Here is a 16,802-nt window from a genome sequence, read left to right on the forward strand (position 1 = left end):
TGGCTCACTTCTAGTCTCACTAGTGCTCTCACCGTAGCAAAGTACTCCTCCTTTAACTGTCTTTATGCTAACGTCCTCACAGAGAAGTTCACACCAGAATTAAATGCAGTGTAGTTCCAGCTGTAAATTGCCACGGACTCTGAAAACCTGATTGCTTGTCAGACCTGTCACAAAAAAGATAAAAGCAAAACTATACAAATTGTGTCACACATTAATACCTGTCATTCTTTAATACCTAGGGTCGTGCCCTGCCAAAGCAGGATCCCCAGGAAGTCCACCCAGGGGAAGCGCAGCGTCCTGCACCTGTGGAGGGACAAGCCCAGGCACCAGCACATGCGGCGGGCGGCCTGGCCTGGAAAGCAGCTTTGCAGAAGCAGCCCTGGAGGTCCTGGTGGACACCGACTTGATCATGGGCCAACCGTGTGCCCTGGCCACAGGGAACACTAACGGTGTCCTGGGCTGCATTAGGAGCTTTGCCAGCAGGTCAAGGAAGGGTGATCCTTCCTCTCTCCTTGGCACTGGTGATGCCACCCCTGGAGCACTGTGTCCGGTTCTGGGCTCCCAGAACAAGAGAGAGGCGCACATACTGGAGAGAGTCCAGCAAAGGGCCATGAAGGTGATTAAGGCACGGGAGCATCTCTCCTCTGAGGAAAGGCTGAGTCCCCCAGGTGGGACTGTTTAGCCTGGTGAAGAGAAGGCTCGGAGGGGATCTGACCAATCTATGAAAAGGCCCGAAGGAGGCTGCAGAGAAGCGGGAGCCAGACTCCTCCTGGGGGTGCCCGGTGACAGGAGAAGGGACACTGAAGAGCAGTCTGGTCGTGATCCTGGCTAAGCAGCTCTAGCTTAGCCTCTGCTGCCTCTGCTGGAGCAGGCGGCCTTGACGAGACGACATCCATCGCTCCCTTCCAGCCTTCCAAACTTTCTGTGGTCCTGTGAAAGTGTCTGAGTTGTGTAAGGAATCTGTTCTAATAACTTCATGTTGGTTATACCAAGCAAACAGAGAAAAGGAAGTAAGTAGTGCCCTGGCGTTGTCCACCCGAGGGTGTTAGGAGAGCTGGCTGACGTCATTGTGAGGTCTCTCTCCATAATCTTTGAGAAGTCGTGGAGATGGGGAGACGTCCCTCACTGCTTAAATTTGGGCGCGAGTCTCACCCAGCTGGCTCATGCCTGGACTCCACCTGAGCGAGGTCGTGAAGCTGGAGCATTGAGCAAGGACTTTGCTGCTAGCGTCGTGCTCAGGGAGTTCATTGCAGCTCTCCATGCCCGACCTCAGAGCCGTCAAAGGATTTTCCCCGGCCCTGCTGAGGCACCCAGAGTCATCCTCGCAGGAGCAGAGGTGAGCTGGGCGGGGACACCTCACCCTGAGGAGCCGGGAGGGTTTTCCTCTTGAGAGACCTGGGCGTTTCTTCCATACCTCCCTGGACCAGCCACTGACTGTGGCCCCTCTTCCTTTTCTAGCATGACACCAGCTGCTGCAGCACCAGTGAGAGGGAGCAGTTCATCATCCCCAGCTCCCCCCAGCCCACCGCAGCACATGCAGAGGATGGGCATGGAGCTGGACAGCCGCTGCCCCATCTGCCTGGAACGCTGGGAGGAGGCCAGCTACGTGATGCCATGTCTGCACCAGTCCTGTTACAACTGCATCCTGCAGTGGGCTGACACCAAGCCTGTATGCCCCCTCTGCAAGAGGAGCATCACCTCCGTCTTGCACTCGGTGTGGGTGGACGATGACTTTGAGGAGTATGTGATCACACCATCTGCAGCATCATCCGTCGTCGACCGCCAGGCAGTAGGAGCTCCTGCTGGCCGTCCAGCTGCCCGCAGCCCTGAAGCAAGAGAAGAGCCGCCTGTGGGGATGGTGCCCAGGGCTCCTCCCGGCGGCGTGCAGCCCAGCACCTGGGCATCCCTTTTCCGGGACCACCCAGCTCTCCTCCAGTCTCTCCTGCCCTGGGTGCGTCAGGAGCTGGGACGGATTTTTGGGAACCAGCGTTCATTGGCAGACATAGTGGAGGACCTCGTTGTGCCCCTCCTGGTCCTCTTTGGGCTGGATGAAGACCTACTGGTCCAGCTGCTGGGGGCCTCCCTCCAAAACCACGCGGCGACCTTTGTGCACCAGCTTATTGGCGTCGGTCGCCGTGCAGCGGTGCAGCGGGGACGCCCGCCGTCTGCTGGGCCTGGAGGACGGCCACGCTGCCGGGAGGTGGGGGGGCAGCCCTGTGGCTGCTCCCGGTCCTGCTGCCTCCCGAGAAGGGTCTCCCACACCTGGCCCGGCCCCCTCTGGCAGCCCTGAAGGAACCAGCGCAGACCTCCCCAGCACCTCAGCAGCTGCCCCTTGGGGGCATCCCGGCAGCCCTCCCTCGGCCCCGGTTCCTATCCCCGAGGAACAAGAAGAGCCCCAGGAGGAGCCCGAGGAGACCACAGCACGTCCGTCTACTTCCAGCCAGGGCAGGAGTCGCTCCCCTGAGGGACCACGGCAACCCCGAGAAAGGAAGGCTGGCAGCCCCAAGGCCTCTTCTCCAGCCAAAAAGAGGCCACACCACCGGCAGCACTAGAGGAATGCCCCAGGTGCTGCCAAAACCAGGGCTGGGCCAGCAGCTGGGGCAGGCACTGGCCCTCAAGGGCTTCTGGCCCTCTAAGTCTAAGGATTATGAGTAAAAGAAAATAAAGTCCAGAAAACTGCAGAAAAAGTCTGTGTTACTAACAGCGCAGGTGGCACTGCTACCCCCCACCCCTCCCCGTGCTGCTTTCTCCCTCTTCTCCCGGGGCTGTGCCCACCCTTTCCTCTCCTTGTCCTTAGGGGAGCAACATGGGGCTTCTCCCTGTGGTCTTGCACTGCCTCGTTGCCCTGTTTTGACTGTGTGGGGCTTCACCTGTGCTCTCTGAGCGCACCCCTCCCCAGAGCACAGCGCCGTGGGTCTTTGCCCCCTGCTCTTGCAGGGCCCCTTTCCCTTCAGCAAGGTGCCACGGTGCCTGGCCCTATGGACCTGAAAGGTCTCTTTGCACCGAGCGAGTGCCACTGAGCCGCACTCTCTGGTCTTGCTGGACCCTCTTTCCCCTCCCTCACTCAGGCGGACACGAGCCGAGAAGGACGGAGATGTTGCTGCCCTTGAGCACAGGCTTTCTTCCTGCTCTTCCAGATCCAACCCTGGCACTCGCATTTCTCCTCCTCTGCTTGGGAAGGACCCCTCTTCAGCAGATGGGCACCATCAATTCCCATGAGAGCCCTCACCACCACCCTCACTTCCCGTCCCTATTGCTCACTCTCTGCAGGACTTCCCCCAGCACAGCTCCTCTCTGCTTCGAGTGAACCCGGCTGAAATGGCAACGCATATTCCTCCTGCTCCCCAGGGCCCTTTGCCCTCCTCTCACACACTGCCCCGTGACCCCTTCTGCAGCCAAGCCAACCATGCAAGACGGGGAAGGCCCAGAAGGCAGCTGCTGGGTTCGGCACAGGAGCTGCTGCCGGGCTCCACAGGAAGACTCAGGTCCCCATGGCAGAAGAGGCCAAAGCTCAGCGAGAGTTGGAACTGGCCAGGGTCGTGTCAGACAACAAGAAAGGTCTTTTTAAGTACGTCAACAGCGAGCAGAGGAAAACATTGGGCTGATACTTGATGATGATGAACTTGAACCATTCTGTTTGGTTTTACTACCTACGGATTGATGAGTGAAACGGACAATTAAGCTTTTAACACTGTTATGCTGCATTTTAAATCCAGTATTTATTAAATGCCCAAATAAAAGAAACCATGCAAGGTCATGAGAAGCATATATACCAGACAGAAGACCACGAAGCTACACATTGTCAAAATACAAGGGAAAAAAACCATAAATCTGGAAGAGAACCTAACGAAAGGCCACTGGGAACAGCAATCCTTCACATTGTGAGTCATTTTTCAGTCCAAAATTGTGGAAGCATGTCCACACATTATTTAAGCTATATCCAGAAAAAGATAGGAAGATTTGTGCACCACAGCTTGATGCCTATGCAGCAAATTTGACCATGGAGTCATAACTGTCCTGTGTGCCATAACGATGAAAAATAGTTTTCATCAATATTCATCAACCCCACTTTAGTGGGGTTGCACTACTTTCAGATCTCAGAACACGTTTTCTAAGTAAACTTTGCAGTTTATAAATAAAGTCTAAATAAACTTTTATAAATAAACTTAAATAAAATTAAAACTTAAATAAAATTAAATAAATTATATTATATTAAACTTAAATAAACTTTTATAAATAAAGTCTAAATAAAGTCTAAATAAACTTTGCACAGCGATAGTGACACATGTTCTAAGGGATGTGTTTAAGGGTGCTTTAGATGAGATGTTGGGGGATATGGTGTAGGGGAGAACTTTGTAGCGTAGGGCCAATGGTTGGACTCAATGAGCCCAAGGGTCTTTTCCAACCTGAATGATTCTATGATTCTGTGATAATTCTTTCCACGTCTGTAATGGTTTTGCTCTCAAATCGCGATGAACGTTAAAGAAGATTCATCACATAACTAAACCCGAAGGTAATTAAACCCGAAGGTAATTTTGTGCTGAACTATCAACAGGGGTGTACCAGAAACCTGTCCAAACAAACCCGGTCAATTACAAAGCGCTCTAAAGAGTAAATTCTCCCTTCAGAAGATTGCAGTATAAAGAAACCTCTTTTTTTCTTACGTATTTATCCCAGATTCTAACCAGCCAGGTTTGAGGGTAAAACCAGCCCACATCAGATACACCTAAACACAGAACAAATACAAGTGGCAGCCTAAGACCAAACGCTCTTGAAAAAACGCTTTTTCTCCTGCAAGCAGCGCACAAACAAATGAATGTCCTTCTGACTGGTTACCTCAGCGGGGCCAGTGCTGGTTTGGTTAATGACTGAACTGAGTTAGGCACCGTGACAATCACACTGAAATCGGGAAAGAAGCAGGGCCAGAGCACCACTTGGTTTCAGCAGCAATTCTGTTTGAATAAACTGACTATTTTGGGAGCTCTGTGCCTATCTCCTCTAGGTTCCTTTGGGAATCCTGAACACAGATCCCAAAGTAGGCTAGACTCATTTTTGGAGTGAGAGGAATAAAACTAATCTGGGACCTGAGAGGTCAAGAACATACTTGGTGCTTTACCTGCTTTTCAACCAGCCTCTGGTGAAATCGCCCTCTCCCTAAATGTCTTCCTTCCACCGCTTCTCAGAAATTAAAAGCCAGGTGGGAGCCAGTTCAGTGATTCCCTCACGTGAGGCTTGACATGTCTAGTGTACACCAGTGCCAGGCATCGAAGTCTGATACTGGATTTTCTTATTCTGACACGAAAATGAGCAGCCAGTGTCAGCTGCGAGCGTTACATCTCTGTTCAACAGAAGGGATTAAGGCAGCGGTTGAACATGAATCACTAGGATGCAGAGCTGTCTGATCCTCCTGTTAGTTTAGGCTGCTGGTTAATTAGATACGTCACGTCAGCCGGGCAAGATTGCTGTCCTGGAGGGCCTTCCCACTGCACGCTGATGTACCTCTCAAAGCACAGATGAAGAGGGGAAGGTGACTTGACTCTATACCCCAGAAGATTTGTCTCCCACTCTCAGCCTAGGAACAACTACAAAAGCACAACCAAAATCCTGATGGAGATACAGCCACGAAAAGGACACGAGCCTACAGCTTTCATTCCCCAGAAGTGAACACCTCGTATTTTTTATTTAAAATACTTTTCTGGAGAGAGGGAAACAAACACATCTGACAGCTAAAACACGGCAGCATGTTTTGGCAGACCAGAAAGGTCTTAAGTATGTCAGCAGCGAGAGGAGAAAAACATTGGGCTGTGCTGGATGAAGATGGCAAACAGCGATGCAGCAAAACCGAAGGCATTCGGTAGGTTTTTTTGCCTCGGTCTTTAATACAAGGAACTAAGATACAAATTCCCACAGTCAGCGATCGAGGAAAGGGTGCAGCCTGACGGCTTGTTAAGGATGCCCAATTTAAGGCCGTCTTGTAATTTTCTCTCCCCGGTAGCCACACAGAGCAGTCAGAGGGCTGCTGACGCTCACGCACTCGGTGGTCTCCGCCATGCGCGCGACACAACGCGCAAACGCGTCGGGCGGCTCCCCCCGCCAGGCAGAGCCCGCCCCGGCCCCGGCCCCTCCCGCGGCCGCCCGTGGACGTGGCAGAGGCGGCGCCCTCCGCCCGCCGGCGGCAGGGCGGGAGCCGCGGGGCGGCGCCGCCTCGCCGCGGGACTCGGGGCGCCAGCGGCGCGGGGGGCGGGGGGCCGCGCCGTCGCGGGCGGCGCCGCGGGCGACGTGGCAGCGCGGTCGCGGCGCCGCCGGGGCTGCCGGGAGCTGTAGGCGGCGGCGGAGCCGGCCCGGGGCCTCCGCGGGTGGCCGGCGGCGCCGCGCCGCGCCGCTTGCCCGCCAGGCGCGCGTGGGCAGCCGGGGCGCGGCGCGGGAGGCGGCGCGCTCTGGCGCTTGGGCTCGGTGAGGCCGCGTGCCGCGGCGGACGGGGGGGACGCGCCGGCACCCGCCGTGCCCGGCGGCGGGGAGGGCGTGGCCGGCGGGCGGGGCGAGGCCGGGCGGCGGCGCCGTCCCGCCGCGGCGGCCCGCCCGCGCTGCCGGGCGTCGGAGGCTGCCGCTGGGTGCCCGAAGCGGCCGGGGCAGGTCCGGAGGCTGGGGGCGGCGGGGGGTGCTCTGGCACGGAGGGCAGGGGTGCCGCTGAGGCGTTTGCCGGCCGTGGGCGGCGGCTGTCGGCGGGATCCGGGCCGCTCGGCCCGGCCTGCCGGCCTGGGCCGCTCCGCGACCCCGCGGGGCGGCGGCCGGCCCGACCGCGTGTGTTTGCGCGTGTAGGGTCCGCGGGCCGAGCTCCGGGAGCCGTCCCGAGACCTCCCTCTCGGACGGCCCGCCGGGGGCTGCGCGGTGTCGGCCCCTCGCGGCGCGCGGCCCTGGCGAACAGCTGCTTTGCAGGCCCTGCTGTGGGCGTTCTGGCTTGTTCCCCTTTTTCTGAACCGTTTTGCCCTTCTGAAGGGCAGCGGTAGCTCGCGTCCTCCCTGCTGACAGTAACGTGCTCCGGGGCTTTGTTGTAGGGGCGGGAGTTGGCGGGCAGTGAGCGCCCCTCAGAGTCGTCCTTGCCGCCTCGGCAGTGCGAGTGAACGAAGGGAGCAGCACCCCTTAGGCTTTCCGGTTGGGTGGTCCTTGTACCTGCTTGCTAGGTCACGTATGTTGTTCTGCTCTTGTGAGTCCCCCTCCGAGGGACTGAGCTTCTTCCAGGCACCTGCGTAGAGAGTTTGGGTGCCAGGCGTCGGGCCTTGCAGCTAGGGATGGAAATGCTGGTCCTGGTAAACCTGTGTGGTTTCAGCTTGAATTAGCAGGATTGGCAGTGGAAATCTGCACCCTCGAGGGTCTGTTAGTATCTGATAGCAGTGATGCTTCAGGAGGCTTACTTGTTATTGTCATGTCTCTGGAGGCATTGCTGAAGTGGTTTGCTATTTATATGATTGATTTATTGTCACATGAAAAAAGCTTTACTTCTTTTGGGGAAGAGCCTCTGAGATCTGTTGTGTAAAAGGTGATACAGCTACTGGTGCAAATTGGTAGAATGCGTGTTTCTCTGATGGTTTTATGGAGTCATGTAACACTGTGTGTTAGTAGTTCTCTAACTGTGGTCTTCCGTGGTCTGGAACTAAGTGGTCTGTGAAGCTACATAAGCTTTGTGATATTTACAAATAAATTCTTGATAGGGTACCTACCGGTGGTCTGGAACAAATCCCAAGGGTTGGCAGTGGCATTAAGAATGGGGGAACAAAATAGTTCTGGGAGATAAGGAAGCTTTTAGAAGAGTGAAACTTCCTGTATTTCTGCACCAGTCTCAAGACAGGGCCAACCCCTTCTGGCATACCTGCTCTTTCGAGCTAGCTTGGTACAGTGTTAGGCCCGAAGAATACTTTTTTCCTTAAAAGAAAGGTGAAAAAGTGATGCAGTTTTTGTGATCAACGTTATTTATGCTATGAATATAAAACAGGCGTAGGAGAGTTCTGTTCTCTTTTTTTTTTTTTTTTTTTTTTTTTTTTTCTCCTCTTTACCTCTCTTTAAGACTTTAAACTAAGTCACTTAACAACAGGTGATTAACTGAAGATCCCTTTCTCCTCGGGGACGTGCCTGCATTTAACAGACCAGAGCTGGAAGGAAGTGTTATCTGTGACTTTGTGCTCTCTCTTTCTAAAATGGAATAAACCGACGTGAGGGCTTTTTCAGCTGAAACTTTAATATACCAGCAGTTCAACTCCGGTTTGGTTTGGTTTGGTTTTCATTTTCACTGTCTTTTTGATTGCTGTCAGCTTCACTCAATCTTTACTGTCTGAAGGTTTTTCTTTTGTAATTTTATTTCTTGCTTTTATCTTGGTCATCCTGGTTTTAGTCTCTCTTGTTTGCATCTTTATGAATTCTTGGGCTTTTTTTCCCTTTGACTCCCTCCTGTTGAATAGAAGCATGTATCTGTGAATCTGACTTACCAGTTACTGCAAGCTAGGATGTAATATTTTATTCGAAGAGGTTGTTACACTGGGGTGAGCTCCAAACAATTGGTTTGTTCAAATAAATAAATAAATGACTGCTCCTTATTCTGGACAGTTGTCAGCTTGTACTTAACCATTAACAATGTGTGTTAAAATAGTTATGCCTATTATGATTAAAGGTGAGAAGTTCAGTAGTATTTGAATTTAGTATTCCAGCAGTGGTTTTGTTTCATTTTAGGATCTGTTTAGAGTGTAGTTTTGCCTCTTAGGGTTCTTAAGTATACTATGGTTTTTTTGAGGTTTGGGTTTTTTTTGTTACCAGGAATGTCTACTGAAATACAAGAAGGGGTTAATTAAAGATGACTGAAAATATGGCGTCATAACCTCTGAAGTATGGCTGGCTTCTAGACAATGTGCTTTTATTGGTGTGAAATTTGCTAATCTTCATTTGTAGGTAATTTTATTGTTACCGGTGAGTTTCTATGTTGTAATTATCTGAAGAATGCTTTTGAAGTGTTGTGTTGTTGTTATTGGGAAGTATTAGTGCAAATGTAATTATTTCCTGTTAAATTTAAGTCTAAAGAGGAATAGTTTTCTAGTTCAGCCTTTTAGTCTTCAAATCCTGCTTTTGACGCAGGCCCTGTTAATATTTTCAGTCAGAATGTTAGTGTGGTTTTCCTTTCAGTATAAACAGGCCTTGCATTTGTGAATGAGTGTAGTGGCTGAGACTTGGCTTTAGGTTAATAGATGAGATTCAGCTGGTGAAAAATCAGTAAAATATAGTTACCAGTCAGCCAGGGATAGACCTTGTGGGTATACTCTATATTTGTTGTGTAATGTGGGGGGTTTAACATAATTCCTATAGTAACTTCATTAGTACTGATAAGGTTTGGGTTTTTTAATCAAATAATTGGTGGAAGTCTTAACACAATTCATGCTTCTACCTCTTAAAGGGGTTATTTTAAGGATGGCTGATCACTGAGAATGTGTTTTCCTGTAATTCTCTTTTCCATATCCCTTGTTTTTTATTTTCATACAAGCATAAGCCAAGATTTTTTCCTACCGAAGTGGGGCAAGATTATCGAATTTGTGAAATCGATTTATGTTCACAAATCACTAGGTGGCAGTACTGCTGTTATTTTCACCTAGTTGCACTTGCTTCAATTCGCCTGCTCTTTTGTCCTTAAATTGCCTAATACAAAATACTCTAGTTAGCAAGGAGGCCCAAAAGTCACTGAAGTTAGGCTGAATTTTTGAGGTGCTGCTTGCTGCAAATTATGTGCTTGTGGATTGGACTGTGAAGACTTCCTACTATTGCTCGTTTTATTTTTTTAAAATCACTGAAAAGAAAGATCAGTTCCACACCCAGCAGTCATTAACGATTTTTAGTCTGATCTTACTGGAGAACTTTTTTTCCTGCAAATCCCTTAAGGGAAGCTGGAAATTCTCATTGGAAACTTTGTTGAGGACTGAACACTGTTAAAGACTGGATTGCTTGGGGTTTTCCCTGCTGTGTTCTTCCACCCCAGTGCTTCTCTATTTCTCTCATATAATTGGTTTCAGGTAGGCTATTTATATTCAAGTGTTAAACCATATATCCTGTAGGATCATTTTTACACCTTTTGCCGCCCCGCCCCCCTTGTTCTTGCGTGTTTGGGATTGCTGTTTCTGTTTAATGCTTTCTCTTTGTAAAGTTAATAGAGAAGAGAAACTATAGCGTTATTTACATTTCTACACTAATTCCTGACTTTCCACATCAGGTTACTTTTGGGAAGGTTGTTTGTTCCCTTCGCCCCAGCTCCCACCCCAGCTCCCAGCTTTAATAGCTCTGTGAAGCTTTGAAAAAGCTTTGCATGGAGTTTTTCAAAATCTGCTCTGTAGAACTTTTTCAGTCATTCTGCGTGGCCGCAGTATTTATTTCAAGTAGCAAGTACCTCTCAGCAGTTTTTGATCATGGCATTAGGTGAAACTGAGCAGCAGATTAAAAGAGCCTTGATTAAATGTTTCTAGGAGGTTTTGGCCAGTGATTACTTTAGGTGCACAATGGAAAATTCTTTCCTGCTTTGCACTGTATAATTGGAAAAACGTGGTCTCTAAAAATACTCTGTGAGGAGCAATGTAAATTCCTGTAGCTTGATTAAAAGACAGAATTTTATTGTAGATTCTTTCACTTAGTGAAGTTTAACAGAAGACTGTGCAGTACCATTCAAAGGGATGATGAGGTGTACACATTCTGCAAGGACAGTCTGTTCCCAGACCAGGCAATTATTGACCCTTTCTTCCCATTTGAAGAGAAGCTTTTAAATTAGTTGAAGAGGTACAGGGAACCTAAAATCCCTCTGCCATAAGAGTTTTCATGGAGAGTGTTGCACAGAAACCGTGCCTGCTTGCATTCTGAGGCTGGACTAAACCGTTTAATCCCAAATCACTATGCAAAGTATACTGGTTTGTCAGAGGGAGTACAGTTTCTCCTATGTGATTATAATGCTTTCATTTGTTTTGAGACTCTTTGTAAGCCTATCGAGACTACTACTGACATCCTACTTCCTGGATTTTTCAATTTGGTAACAACAGTAATTTTTCCTCCATATTAAATCTCAGAGTTGTATATGCATTTAAAATGACAGCGAGGCAATGAGGCTTGGTTTGGGTTGTTGGGTTTTGTTTTTTTTAAGAGAGGAATACCCCTCTTTTGTAAATGGACTTCTTTCTGTATACGTGTGGGTATTTTTACTCCACATATTATTTAAGCCTTTTGCTCTGTAAATTGTTGAAGGGAATAAGCTGGCAGTTCTCAGTCGCTGCTGATGTAATTGATATGGTGAAATTATTTGAGTCTGTTTTTCATGCATCTAATTATACAGGATTTTTATTTTATTAAAATTTCCTTCTGAATTGTTACCTCAGGGAGCGGTACAAATCATTGCTGTCGATTTTACCACACTTGGGAGGAAGCGGGGGTTTTTTGTTAGCTGCCTCTGCTCTGAAGAGCAAAAATCTCTAGGTGTTCATGAAAGTCTTAATTTTTTCCCCTCTCCTTTTCTTCTCCTAAGCCCTTTTACATTAATTTAATAAGCATACAGCTTTACTTTTCTAGAAGTAGTATATTTTAAAGGTTTACCCAAAGTTGTTAAAAGATACTTACAACATAACCTTCGAAATAAAAGCCAAAGTTTTTGATTACTTCTGATGGTGTCACCAGAGCATTATAGTATTTGGATTTTACAGTAAGTGCCTGTACTGTAAAACATCTTCAGTGTAAATTAATTACAGTGTAATTTTATTCAATTGGAAGTGAATTTCTGCTGGTTTCATTTGCCTTTTGTGAAGGTTTGTTTAGGTGACCCCACAATGCTTCTGCTTTAAGGTGGGCAAGGTTGGAGTTTTGGTCGCAGACTCAGGGCTCCTGGGCTGCCATGTATGCCACGGTTCATGGTGTTCAGCAAGGTGCTTGCATTCGGGCGTGATGCTGAGGAGCATCTGCTGAGCCCGAGGGAGCTGCAGCTTCTTGGGTAGTGGTGGTTCTTTGCTGCTGGAAGGCTTCCGCTCTCTCTGGCCTCTTGCCACATTTTGCATCTTGTCAGGTGTCAGTGCTGAAAGTAATGGGTCCTCCTTATGTGAGTTACTACAGCTCAGTAATGCAGCAACATACCACCCCGTAGTTAAGTTTTTCTTGCAATGGGATGTAGGTTTTGCAGTGTGCGGTTACTTTTCTATGAGTATATATTGGAAGCATTAACTGGGCATACAGAGTAAGGTTTTTAGAAAGAGGCTTGGAGTTTGAGGTATTATGACAGAGCTAAAAATAAAGGGAAGATACAGGAGACATGCATGAGACCTACTGGATAATTATGTACTTGAGAACAGTCAATTTTTTCATTTTTCTAGAGTTGGCATTTGAATTACCTGCTCTGTTCACGAATGTAAATCCCTGTGTTGTGGCCTCTACATTCTAATTTAAAAGCTTTTCCCTTGTTTCTCAAGATACACTTTTTGTGGTTTTGTTTTTTGTTTTTGTTTTGTTTTTTTTTTACCTCACAGCTTTTCATAGCTGAAGGAAAATGATGGAGGAGAGTGTACTAGAGACAACTCCACCTGGCACGCCCTCACCAAGCACAGCAGGGGCTGCTGCTGCTACACCCATGTCATTAGGTACAGAAACTTAGCAACTTGGTAACGTGTATTCATGTCTTTTGAAGTACAGCAGTTCATCCAAAAACGTTGCAATCAGTGTAATTACAGTGCTCTTCTCCAGACCAATTGGAAGAATTTAAATTGTTTCTTAGTCATGGAAGTCTGCTTCTTGTCTGACATGCATCTTACACACCAAGTATTTTAAACATTTTTTTATTTTGAAACTTTTTAATGAAGTCATGTGGATGCATTTGTGTTTTTTAAGGATGTGGGGTCAGGGAAATAATACCTCCCACTACAGTACACAGTTAGATGAGCAACACAGAAGGGAGTTAAAAACAAAACAAATTTACAGTCTCATAGAGAATAATGGTAAACCTGGGTAATCACTTGGTTTTTAATGTTGTAGATGGTAATCAAACCACTTTGCTTTTTCATCTGAACACCATATACCAATACCAAATACTTAGTTTTCTGACACATCTGGCATTGTTATATTGTCACACTAGCGCAGTGAAGTCCAAAGTTGGGGTGCCCTTACCCTAGGGGTGTGCAAGGCAATCCATTGGGGTGCAGGAAGAAAATATTAGAAGTATTAACATTTTTTTAATCTAAAAAAATAAGAAAGAAATTAAGTGTTACTAATATTTAACTTACTGCTTGTCACTGGTGTCCTCACTCAGTTGGTCCATAGGTTGGACATTCCCATGTCCTGAGGGAAGAGGGGGTGTTCCATGAAGCAAAAGGGTTGATAGTGGCACCCTCACTCATTTGCTCACTTCCATCATATTGTGACACATTACAGTTTAATTTATAAATAATTTTACATATGTTGGGGGGTTGTGTGCTCAAAAACTTTTTACTGTTAGATGTGTATGTGATAAAGTTTGGAGACCAGTGCATTAGTGCAACTTGGCATATCGTTTGACTGTCATTGATGTTTAGGCTGAGGCTAGTGAGATGCTTGAGCTGATCCAACAGCTTACTACTATAAAAAAATGGTAATTTCTGTGTTTCTGACTTAATTCTCTGGCTGAACTTTGTATAGAGAGCAAAACTGGCTTACCCAAGGATCAGCTGAGGGCCAGACTGAAACAGGTATTAGGATGCTGGGTGCCAGGGAAGAGAGGGCTGCCTGGTGCTCATCTCATCTCACAGAACCCCACCTCTGAAGTAACTCCCACCCTCGCAGATATTACGAGTATATGCTTTATTCTTAAAGATGGGCACTTCCTGCATCATCATTATTCCTGTTAATTAAACAGTCACTCAGAAAGAGCAGAACTAGTTAGAAATTTCCGAGGTAACTTCAGCTGCTATAACATTGATTCATCTTGTTAAGCTTATCAGAAATAGAGTAATGCAAAAGGAAGAGATGTGTCTTGCAAGATACTGTCACCAAAAAATGAGCACAATTGATGTTGGATGCAAACTCAAGCAGAAGTAAAAATCACTTTGAAGGGAAAAAAGCAGACCAGGTCAAAACTTACTTATAAAATATCTGAACAATTATATCTCTGAGATTAAGACACAGCATTTCTAAAACTCCCTTTTTTCTCTTTTTTCCTAGCTTTGCCTAGTCCCCTTGCTGCACCAAGCATGTCATCTTCTCCCACATACTCACCACCCTTGCCAGCTGGACTGTCTCCACTTCCTCCTCCTATGATGACTTCAGCTTCTCTGCCACTTGTGCCTTCTGCAACGGTTTCTACTGCTGCACCACCTCTAATTCCTGCCCCACCTCCTGTTGCCCCTTCAACTTTTGGTACCTCCATGTCCCAGTTCTCTACACCTTCTCCATTAAGCTCTACTATGGGCCCTGCACCTCCCACTGGTCCCCCAGTTTCAGGATTTTCTGTGTCTTCAACCTATGACATTACAAGAGGTCATGCTGGTCGAGCACCACAGAGCCCGCTGATGCCATCATTTTCTGCACCTCCAGTCACAGGTAACTTTTCACTTATATGCTTTCTTGTTTGTGAGCCAGGATGGGGGATCTCCTGGGTGGCTTTTTCTACCACTTTAGAGTCCTGAAAGTTCAGCTTCTTTATTACTCTGGGTACACTGAATTAATGTAGCTGCACTGAGAAAAAGGGAGAGTAGCCTTTAAAGTACAGTCATAGTCTAGGACGGAGAGTCTTTGTTAGTAGAGTTCTGCTAGCATTCAGGCTCACAGAAAAATCTTTGTTTGAGCGCCTTATTTTTTGTTATCTTGCACAGGAAAGCCCAGCTAAACATACATACACACACATATATCTTTTGTTTAGATTAGAGAGTCAACTTCAGCCATTATGTTTTCACAGAATGACAGGATACCTCAGGCTGTGTTCTCGAAATTTTCAGGTTTTTGTTCTGAAAAGCTGTCTGTAACAAGCTGTCAGTCACATGACACCAGCTTCTCTTTTCTTGTTTCCAGACACTAAATTTGCATTAGGACAGCTAAAAATACATACCTTCCATGCAAGCATTTGCTGAACTGATGTAATTTTCTGCTAGTGGAATGGAAACGTGGCTCTTCAGCTGCACTTGGGCCAGGCTTTTGCTATTATTGGTGGTCTCTCTTTTAAGTAGTCTGTGTTAGGAAAATGTCTTAAAAGACCTATCAGTTTTGCAGTGTGAAATAAAAATAACTCTTGATTAAAGCTAGTGTTGGAAAATCTGTTAAAATAGGCTTGAGTAATGGGGCAAAGGCTCATACTTAGAATTTTCTGCTGTTTGAGTTTCTTTTTGTTCCTTTAAAATATGTAAAGCTATTAATTTGTTTGCTCCTTATTCTATTGCTACTTAATTTCCAGCACTCAGAAAATTTCCTACTTCTGTCTCTTGTTACGTATGAGAACACTCCTATCTCTTTGTTCAGAGAGCAACACCCATTCCTCTTTTTCTTCTACCAAAGGCTTATTATGAAAATCTGAATACAGTAAAAAGCACCAATGTTAAAATAACCTGCTAAGAAAAAAATCATTGTTTAATTTTGTACATAATGTGCAGGCAGTCTCAGTTCTATTAGCAGATATTGTTGAACTCATTTACAGTAGTTATATCTGCAAACCTTTAACAATCAGAATTGTTCTGGGACCTTCAAGAAATAAAGTGATACAGCCCCGTATTCTTCCATTTTTCCGGCTCATTTTCCTGTTAAACAATTGCATGTTGCCACAGTATAACAAGTTAAGGGCAGTAAAATAAATTAACACTTGTGGTTTATTTTTCCCTCTTACTAGGTGTTTTGGCAGATCCTATTACTCAACAAGCAACTTTCTCTTCACCTTTGGCTCCTGGAACTGGTTCTGCAATCACTTTTCCTGAGGAGCATGAAGACCCCAGAGTATCTACTGCCCAGGCTGGAGCACCTGCTGGAGGACTGTGGGGGTTTATAAAGGTATGGGGTTTTGTCTGTTATGCTTCATGAGGATTTACCATTTTTTACTGACCGTAGTAAGACGTGTCTTTTAAATGCATGTTGCTATAAATCCTATAAACCCTGTCTTTTCTTCAGCCTCATGTGCAAAGTGGCTGTTTTTAATGATGTCTGCTGAAACTATGCTTTTGTTCTTCCTCTATATAGAATAGGGAGGACTACACAAATGCAGGTGTTCTTGGTTGGTTTTAGTGCTTGTGAGGTGAAGGTAGGCATACCTAACAGTTTCTATCATATTTTTTTAAAATCAAGTGAAGCTTTAGAACCAATTTAAGACCTGAAAGCTAATTCTTACTTCACAGTGACTGAATACAGAAAAAGATAGTCTTTTTTTACCTCTTCAGAATTCTTTGCATATCCTGCTTCTTTATAATTTCCTAATGAACTGTCTTTGGTATTGATGGGGTCCAAGTCCTGCCTATTCTATAACAAGCGTCTTCAAGGAGAGACAAATACATATTTCTTCCACCAAGAAACAGTTTACCTAAGATGTATCTAAGATATTTTGTAGGATTTTTCTATTCTGCTAGAAGGCATGGAGTATACAGTGCACAACAGATACTATCCCTATGCTGTGATTTCTGCATGATTAGGAAATAAGCAGCAACATCATCTAGTAGAATTTCATTAACTTTTTGAAGCTGTGACAAATGCTACATATAAGTAGCATCATGAGGATTTTGACAAAAAGATTTAAGGACAGCATATGAATGCTGAACCATCTTCAAGAGCAACACCGTTTTCTGTACTGTCTCATACTAAAC

At 46.5% G+C, this 16,802-nt stretch overlaps 1 protein-coding gene across 3 annotated transcripts in view; it reads left to right on the forward strand.

Annotated features, from left to right (window-relative positions):
• The first annotated feature begins 6,379 nt into the window (after positions 1–6,379).
• Positions 6,380–16,802, forward strand: part of PRRC1 (proline rich coiled-coil 1) — a 33,193-nt gene continuing 22,770 nt past the window's right edge. Inside the window, exons 1-4 of one of the 3 annotated variants that reach the window (XM_074931582.1) lie at positions 6,380–6,453; positions 12,525–12,635; positions 14,188–14,565; positions 15,842–15,999. In XM_074931582.1, the coding sequence (XP_074787683.1) occupies positions 12,545–12,635; positions 14,188–14,565; positions 15,842–15,999 (627 nt within the window). In that variant the 5' untranslated portion in view covers positions 6,380–6,453; positions 12,525–12,544. Of the gene's footprint in view, positions 6,454–6,528; positions 6,634–12,524; positions 12,636–14,187; positions 14,566–15,841; positions 16,000–16,802 lie in introns of those variants that run through there. The other 2 variants (XM_074931581.1, XM_074931583.1) reach the window with 2 other exon arrangements.

Source organism: Athene noctua, chromosome Z (assembly GCF_965140245.1).
Source record: "Athene noctua chromosome Z, bAthNoc1.hap1.1, whole genome shotgun sequence".
Lineage (NCBI taxonomy): Eukaryota > Metazoa > Chordata > Aves > Strigiformes > Strigidae > Athene > Athene noctua.